Source organism: Oryzias melastigma, linkage group LG1 (genome assembly GCF_002922805.2).
Source record: "Oryzias melastigma strain HK-1 linkage group LG1, ASM292280v2, whole genome shotgun sequence".
Lineage (NCBI taxonomy): Eukaryota > Metazoa > Chordata > Actinopteri > Beloniformes > Adrianichthyidae > Oryzias > Oryzias melastigma.
The window spans coordinates 29430596-29440230 of NC_050512.1; the positions used below are offsets into that span (position 1 = coordinate 29430596).

At 37.0% G+C, this 9635-nt stretch overlaps 1 protein-coding gene across 1 annotated transcript in view; it reads left to right on the forward strand.

Annotated features, from left to right (window-relative positions):
• LOC112157133 (nidogen-1) overlaps positions 1 to 9635 on the forward strand; it is a gene marked incomplete in the record, with an annotated part of 41953 nt that overhangs the window by 514 nt on the left and 31804 nt on the right. Inside the window, 2 exon segments of the mRNA XM_024289704.2 lie at positions 7450 to 7752; positions 9406 to 9560. Of these exon segments, the coding sequence (XP_024145472.1) occupies positions 7450 to 7752; positions 9406 to 9560 (458 nt within the window).

Sequence of the window (9635 nt, forward strand, 5' to 3'; positions counted from 1 at the left end):
CATCAGCTTCAAACTCATGGCTGATGTGCAGATAATTGAAACAAAATAGATGATTACCTGGTTGTCATTAAACATGTATATAAATATACATTTATTGGATAAAAATAGATGGTAAAAAGAATTTGTTGTTGACTTGACAGAAATTAGTGCAGAATTTTGCATAAACTGAGACACCTGTTACAAACAGGACAGGTTCTTCCCAATCGAATGTCAAACATTATGACGTATCATAAAATGTTAATGATTAAATCTTAAAACTTTTTCTCCTCCTGAGGTTAAAACATGCAGAAAAATGTTTTCTTTTGAATGCACTGCTGTTGTTGAACAGGACAAGTGTTGTCTTGGCTTCCTCTCAAGAATCTTGTGGCAAACTTGTGAGAAATCTGAGGTTCTGTGTGGGTTCTGGCACGCTCATCCTGTGGTTGGAAAAGCTGGCTTTCCCCATAGTTGACATGTTTCAAGAGTTCTGTCGGCTCCATCTCATTTCATAGTAAGATGTTCCACATCTGGTAGGTTTCCGTTCTATGTGAAAATAGCCAAACAAATGGGTTTCAAATCAAATTTGGATTATTAAAGAAAAGTTTAATTGAGTTCCAATATATTTGAATGGATTCATTATTTTGCCTTCATGTTGCCCTTCAAAATAAAGGTATTTTTTTTTTAAATTTTAGCCTGAAGTCTGGTATAGGTCCAAGTATAGTTCTAGTTTCATGTCATTGGCATTAATTGTGTGATTTGAAGTTTTGTGACTATTGAGCGTCCATCATGCATGAAAAGGAGAGTTGAGCTTCAGCGCAGACAGACAGATAGAGGTGTTGGATTCTCTGTAAATATGTGAACAGGGGTTGGAATGCGTCGATTGGGACTCAGTATAGGTAATCCTTTCATCAGCCCACACACGCAGAGTGGACACATTCCTCGGGTCATGTGACAACCCCTCCAGATCCCGTTTGGAGCAGGCGTCCACATCAGGCATGACACTCAATCTGAATCATGTTCTGTGTTCTAATAATCGCTTAGTGCTGGAAGGTCTGAAAAGTCTTTTAATCCTGTATTTTGTCTTAGGACTCTGATATATATAAATTAAATATGGTCAAATAAAAGGAAATTAGCATAATTTGCATTAAAATCGTGTATTTTCAAATGTAAATGGTGTAAATGAGTTGACTTTTTTGTCTTTGTGGTTTGTTTGGCCCAGGATGTATCCAGCCTATTGGCCAACACTAGCTAGGATAGGCTCCAGCAACCTGTGACCCCAACAGGGATTTGTGGGTTTAGAAAATGGACGGATTGGATATTCTTGTAGAAACTAAATTGGCAACGTTTCTTTTAGCATCTTGGCTCATATTAATGTTTAGATTCATAAAAGGAAAATAAAAATATGTATATTTCTATATATTCCATCATATTTTGAAATTAAACCACATTTCTGAGTTCTTCAGAAAGTGTCATCCCTCTGCTTTCCCCCTATTTTCCCACAGCGTAAAGCTTTTATAGACTGCTGTGAGTACATGTAGTCTATAAAAGACCCACCCCTCTCTTTTAAGTGGGCCCAACTAAGCAACCCCAGCCCCCTAATATGAGTGATCTCCTGTTACTTCCCCAGTAATTATCCATCGTGTGTTGACAGCCTTTGATCCTTCTGTCTAAGTCATGGTGATATTAGGGATGAAAAGATCATTTTTCATCATCTTTGTGGTTTCCTGGCCATGCTCCAGATTTTCCTGCTGCTGCAAATGTTCTCTCCCCTTCTTAAAGGGCCCATACCATGCTATCAGAGTAAACTATATCCATATTTATGATAATATTACCTTTGGCACACTAAGGAACATTTTTTAAGGAAATACAAGTTATTTTACGAGCTCCTCTTCCTACCTGGAAGTAAAATGGGTTGATTTCTGAGGCTCCACCTGTCGCTCCTGGTGGGTGCCGCCCATTTCATGACATCATTCTAAAGCTGGCCTCAGGGTCGATGTTGTGCATATATAATGAAAACGTTTTGCCAATTACCACTATTTCTGGAAAAAAATGGAGATATGTGTGTGTTAGCCTGGAGAGATATAAGAATAGTGTAGAGTGTTTTAAAAACACACACTGATACTTTTTTTATATTATTTATTGGGGTATATTTATTTAAGAAAGGGGGGAAAAAAATCAAGTTTTCACCAGATATTATTCACAATCTAAGTTCAAAGCGACTGATAAGAAAACTCTTATGTCCCAGCATTCTAGCAGCATTTAAACGCATCACTTATTCATGAATCTTGGAGACTTGAAGAGTCTCAGATCAGATTAAAGCAGAAATGCTGTTTTGTGTAGGGCTGGGTTGATTAAATCGATTCATCGATCTGAATCAATCTAAGCTTAATATATCAATAATCAATCCATAAAAGTGGAGATTGATCTAGCACATAATGCTAAAGTCCGCTAGCTTGATGCTAACGCTCGTTCCATCTAACATACATTGTTGACTAAATAAACTTCTTTATTAACTCACAGGCATGAATTTTCCAAACTCTTTTAAGGAAATATTTTCATTGAGGTCTAAATAACCATTTTTTGCTCATACTTTCTTCTTCTTTTGGTGTAATGCTATAGTGCAATCGCCACCTAGTGGCCAAACTGAAACGTCCTCCAGGAGAAGCAGAACTGGAGCTTTTCCGTTTGAAAAACCATGTAACACTGAATGCAATTAACAATCTAATTATTATTTCACTAATAAATTTGACAGTATGTGAACTGAAAATCTTCAAAACGCATATATAGATTATGAATTTTTCTAAACAAATGTGTCTAAATGTGAAAACCGTCTAAACTCAAAATTGAACTGAATCGAATTGAATTGAGAGGATCGAAAGAATCGGGAAAAAATCAGAATCGAATTGATTTGGAGCTCTGGTGAATCGAATTGAATCGATTCAGGAAATTATTGGCGATACCCAGCCCTAGTTTTGTGCGTGTATTAGGTGATTGGTGCGAACTTTTTAAAGAATTATGTATGGTTAGTTTCAAGCTGCTGAAATTATTGTGAATTGTATTTATATTTTTTGCATTTTGTAATTTTTGTACATTTAAAAGCACAATTGCAAGTACATAATGTTATGCACAAAATGTATTGTATGAGTATCAAAAATTACGAACGCACAAATCAGATAAGCTCTCTCCATATCCTGTTGCTCTGCAGAAACTATGTCTTAAAAAACAACACAAGTTTCTTTTATTTATTTATTTTTGCTAAAAGCGGCATAATCACAATCAAAAGACCACTGGGAAAGATTTTACAATAGAAACAAATATGGTTGGAGTGAGACTTAAACGCACGATGGGAAGTGTTGTGGACACTCTGAACATCTGCAGCGATTACACACTAGACGTTTGTCCTCAGAAACCAGATGGCGGTCCTCCAGCGGCTTCCTCCCTCCTGCGCTGATAATGATGATCTCAGGGTCGAATGTGAGCGACGTCAGGGAAGTCCTGGCAAGTTCCCTTGAAAGACTGCATGTGTTCCCACTGCTCCAAGTCCACAAACACTGCAGGCGTTATTGTTATCACAGAAATTCAGCAGAAAAGTTTGGAAACATGAACACATTCCGTAGATTAAATTTAGCTTATTTCTTTTACTTTACTTTTTTCATCACTTTTAAGTTAATTTTTATGATTTTTAACGGTGAATACATTGATTTTTATGTGTAGAGTGTTCTCCTAAATTGTCTTATAGGTGACATAGGTTGATGATATATAAGTTAAACATAAGGGCAGGTTCATGAATGCTCCAGTGCATCCGATCTTTCAATAAAGGCTCTTTCCTTTTGTTTTAGAAATCCCTATAGTACATTCATGTAAAAAAAAAAAAAAAAACAACCTTGCTGGGTCAAATTTATCCCTTTCTTTATCATTTATTTTTGTTGGGCTGTTGTTAATTGCTGCTACCAGATATGAACAAATAAACAATAATTTGTCAGATAATTTTGAAATTCCAAGAGAAAATAGTTCTTGGTTCTACAGTGTTAAAGTTTTGTACTCTTAAGACAGAAAAACCTTAAAGTGCACATTCATTTATGTGAAGGGATGAATCATTGATCTATTGGACAATATTATCCTCCAAAAGAGAAGTAAAAGCCCAGAACTCCAAACAACTCCACTTTGGGCTCTTCTTCTGTAACAAGTGTTTTTTACTGGTGGAAAAAGAACCACATCTTCTAAATCTGACTATAAAACTCTTAAATAAATGTGAGAAAGTTTCTCAAATGAAGAAAAAGACAATTTGCAGTTACTTATGTTAGCAGTCGGTCCCTCAGCTCTTAAGCGGCTTCCTGGTTCCGCTCAGACTAAAGTCCTGCTGTGTCCTCCTCGAGGAAGATCAAGCATCTTCATCTCTTTCCTTCAGTTAGACACCTGCTGAGAGACTCGGGCTTTTAACCCACATGCTGCTGCCGCTCATGCGTTTCACGTGAGGAAGTCTGTCAGGGCCGGGGGGGGTGTAGAGGTCTCTGAATGGGAGTGGGTGATGGCATTCAGAATCTCCCCCTCAGGACAGATCCATGCTAAGACCCCAGCTTTACAGAGGCATTCAAGCATGGCGGCTTTCCTGTTTGTCTCATATTTCTGTTTCCTCTCAAATCTTCCAGCAGCATCTTCCACTTGGGTGTTTCTTTCATGTCCTCAGAGGCTTTAGCCTTTGTGCTTTCAGCTGTTTGATCTGAGGCGTACCTGTATGTCTGAGCGGGATCATTCTCTATTTTGTCTGTCGGGGTCATTGTGCTTTGAAAGAGGATTCTAAAACATATTCTGTTGTGTTCCCACGAACTGCTAGCAGCTAAGCTAAATATGGAGTAATTAACATGTTTGAGGACCCAGTTAGCCTTACAGGTAACAGAGTGAACTAGAAAGTTAAAGGTTTACGGACATTTATTTGTAATTTTTGTTGAGATCTGCTTTAAAAATAAGGATCAAAACTTGTTGAAGTATTGTTTGTTACTGCTGCTGCCTGAAGAAAAACACCAGAAACTCAATCCAGCTCCATATTCCTGTTTCTTGTTTTATTGCAAACTACACAAATAATGACTTTAAGAAAATATTTTTATGAAAATATCAAAAACCGCCTGGTTTTAAGGCTGCCATGATTAGTCGACTAATCGACCACTAATCATCCGTTAAAATAGTCGACGACTAATTTAATTGTTGTAGTTGTTACTTTATATCATATGGAGTCAAAGTGTAGTAAAGTTGAAAGTTATAATAGCATTCTGCTGGCTTTAAGGACTATTTGGGCATTTATTAAGGATTTTTTTAGGCTATTGTTTAGTTTAGCTAATATTTCAGCTGCATGCTAAATGTTTTAGCTAACTTAGGTTTTTTTTAGGCAATTTTGGCATTTAGCTAATATTTTAGCTAGCTATCAGCTTCAGCGTTTTTAGTTATCAATTTCAGCGTCTTCAGCAGCCAAATTCAGCTTACAGCACACACACTAGCATGATCACAGGTAATGCTATATACCTAGTTTTTAGTTAGTTTAAAGCTAATGATGGTTAAGATGTGTGCTTTACATTCAATAATCAGAAAAAATAATCCATGATTAATCGACTATTACAATATTTTTTGTGGCAGCACTACTTGGTTTGGCCTAAAACAAAAGAAGAGCTGGCTTCAAGCGGGTTTAGGTTTTATTTTTGCTTTGTTGTGATTAAATATTTAGCTACGCCACTTTCATTCATTGAGAAATAAAATGTCTTTCATTCAACTGGTCTCAAGCTGAAAATGTTATTTAAAAAGGTTCATTATTGCTATTTTATACAGAGTGTGGATCAATATTCCTGCTAAAGTGTTAATTCCAATGTTGGATGGAAGTGTCCGTTAAGTACTAAGTTTTACATCATACTTTTTTTTAATTCTTTTTTTTTTTGTCTTTTCAACACATTTTCAACAAACATAAACATAGCTCAGCACAACATTGATCCACGGTCAAAAATATTCGTGCAGTATTCCTTCTTACAGGGATTAAAAAAAAATAAAAAAATAAAAAATACCAGTTTGGAGAAAAAAGTGAAAAACTACACATAAAATGTTGAGATTAAAGTTTTTAGTATAGAAGCTGTATTGAGACTGGTGAAGTAGAGATAAGATGTTCATTTCTTCTTAAAATCACCCTTCATATTCCAAAAGAAAATGTTCAATGATAACTCTATGGTAGTTAGCTTTAGAGGGAGTTTTCTCATGTATTCATGACAAGACGATGTTCTTATGTCAGGGTATCGCACAACCTGCCAGAGGTAGAGCTGAGTTTACTGTGCCTATAACCCAGAAGCAAGAAGACCAGGTTCATGGTCAGAGCTGATCTTTTTCATGTCCTCCGAAGTATTTCTTCAGTAGAAAAAGTTTTTTTGGCAGAAAAACACATTAAGACTAAGTTCCAATAGCTGATTTACATTTTAAACACACAATAACTTTATACTGTAAAAGCCTGGCACGATTGCAAACAGATTAATTTTGTCTAGTTCTAAATAACCTCCAGTACATCCTCCTTAATAATCACACTTGAGTCTGTTTGCCACTTCTCTATTGCATCTAATACAGTCAATCATAGAGAACACTGAAAAAAGTATTTTCTTTAGAGGGAGATTTGAACACCAGCTTTTCTAATGGTGAAGACTACAGACATCAAGGTGGTTTTCTTGTATATTAAGTCTGAGCTGCAGGTCTCTAAAGAAGTGACTACTAGAGAGGCCACTTTTGACTTGAATCTGTTCAAATGAGAGCAATGACCGACCTTCAAATAAGTTACTCATGTACCTAATCCCCTTATCTGCCACGCCTGGCTCAAGTTCAAGTTCTTTTACAGGACAAAAGACAGAAGCGAAGAACGGGTCTCAGATTTTTCAAGTTCTATCCAGGCAGATGTCTGGTCCTCCTCCACCCATTGCACCACAAATCTTAAGATAGATAATTAAAGACATCATATGTGCATCACATACATCATAGTTAGTAAAAAGAAGACATATGATGGCCATATGTATTAATAGTGCCATAACTGACAAATTGCAAAGTGTTTCAAGGAAGAACATTTTATGTCTAGTTGCCTTGACTCAACTTCAAGACAACATCACCTGGATGAATGAGGACTTTTACCCGTGTGCTGTCCTAGGCATGTTTACATTAAACGTAGGGTCATCTTGACCCCACAAGACGGCACGCTGAACTTTTTTTTCAAGGATTTTTCTGTGGCAGACATAAAATTCTGTCTAACCTTGTCATGGGGCAATCATACACCCACATAAGGATGGGGTCATCTGGACCCCATACCATAGCACAAGGATTACGGACATAACTTACAACCTACCTTACCATTAGATTTTATTTGCATTCAAAAAATACCTTCCAGTTATCCTGATATATTTTTAATATATGTGTGCCTTTTCCTAACACATAAACTTGATCTCTTTCCCGTTTCAGATAAACACAAATGGGTTTGTGGCTTTTAAAAACCCTCCACCTGAACAGGAGTACCTTGGAAAAATGCCGAGCGCTTTTAAAATGATCGTAGCTTTGTTGGGAGACCTGGACAGTGGTGGTGGCCTGGGCCGAGTCCACTTCAGGGAGGACCACAGCCCAGAGGTGCTGAGGAGAGCCGGGGAGCACATCCGGCTAGCTTTCCCTACAGGTGAAGAAGAGGCGCCCATGAACGCCCTCATCGTTACCTGGGAGAACATGGTCGCCCAGGGGACTGTTGGACGAGGGGATGGGCTGTATGAAAAGGTGAGCCGCTGTCTTTTTTTGGACTAGAACCAGACAAAGTGTGGGTCTACCTTCTACAGCAGAGCCCTAAATTACAGTAGCTTACGTCTGTAGACGGAATAGTTCTTATTAGGCGAGTTCACAAGATTTATTTGAAACAGAAAAGCTCCTGTAGGTTGGTGGTATTTAACAAAGAAACCCCAGAAAGCAAAGAAAGATGAGATGATGCTCGAAAATACACAGAACTGAAGTTTTTTTTTATTGACTAAAAAACTTTTGTAATTTAAAGGAAAGCATGTAAAATTCTTCTACTTAATTTATTTGTTTTTTACTTAAAAACACACTCGGATAAAAACTGTGTTTTTGGTGTTTTTAACATGTTCTCATGATGGTTTTTCCTGATAAAGAAGGAGATATATAAGACATTTTAGCTTAAAATTTATGGAAGTGTATGTGTCTCAAAATTAAAAAAAAAGTCTATGCTTTTTCACTTTATTTAAAGTAATGCAGTCACTTTGTGAAAATAAGGAAAAAAGCATTTCTGTTTATGTTTTTTAATTTTCAAATTTGATACATCTGATTGAATTTTGGTACAAATTTTCTAGAGAACTTTTTGAAAAGGAAATGTTAAATGCCATTCTCTTTATAATTTTAATTAAGTTACAGAATGAGCAGCGTTGAAGAAGAAGAAGAAGACATCAGGACGATTACTTTTCCATTTTATTTAAGAGACAAAATGCAGTTGCATTGTGAAAATGAAAAAGCATTTCCAGTATTTACTTTTATTTTGAATTATTAGCCACAAACGCTTCCATAAAGATTTTACTTCTGAGTATTTCTTTATACAAATCTTTGTGACTCAGGAGCAGACAAAAATTTTGGATTGTATTGGTGATGTAGAAAATATGCTGGACCGGCCACAAGCTCCTTGCTCTGCTCCATTCCGATGCATCCTCTTGCAGACAATGTTTGTTTCCTTGTTTGACCTGAAATCTGGCTCAAAACTTCATGGCTGGATAGCTCCAATATTGGTCGCCACTTTTGTTGCACTGGTAATGTTAGGTTGGGATTGTGAGTGGCTGTAAGCTAGTGGAAAAGCATGTAAACAGAGAGCTCTCAGAAACAAGGAGGGACAGGGGGCAGGCTTTCTTTACGCCAAAGCCCCGCCCACTCCTCAAAGGCAAACATCTAATGAAATCCTGCTGTAGAAATGATGTCCTAGAAAACAGACGTTTTTTAAATGTCATTTCGCCTAAAACAGCATAATTCTTATTAAAAGTTTACTAAGAACACTTAAACAGTAGAACAAAGGATTGGAGTGGGAATTTAAAGAAAAGGCTCTTTGTGCCTTATTGATTGTTTTTGTAACATGGCTTTTAAAAACATGACTTATTCTCCAGACAAAAGTATTAGTTGGTGGTTTCTAGTGTGACTACAAATGATAGTCAGTCTCTAGTTATGACTGCCTTAGTGAAGTACTGAAGTACATTTGATACTGACTTTAATATCAAGGTCGTAATACAGATTATTTGTCAAAATGTTTTTAATTTTTGGATCACTGTGTGAAAAAAAAATGTCTCCTTGTACATTTTAATATGGACATTGGGTGAAAAACTTTGTTCTGTATATTTAATGTTGTTGACTATATCCTTGAAATCTCATTTGTACTCCTAGAGAAATACTTTCCAACTTGTTGTGGCTTCAACCGAGTCGTTTTCCTACGCCATCCTGCTGTACCCCAGAGGTGGTTTGCAGTTTTTCTCCACATCGGTTGGAGGAGAGCGTAAGCTGCTGGAAGCTGGCTTCAATGAAGGCCTTGTGAAAGGCTGGTTCTGGACCAGTAAGGGCTTGTATGTCCGTACCACCGCAGACAACGAGACATCCATCATGGAGCTCACCAAGTA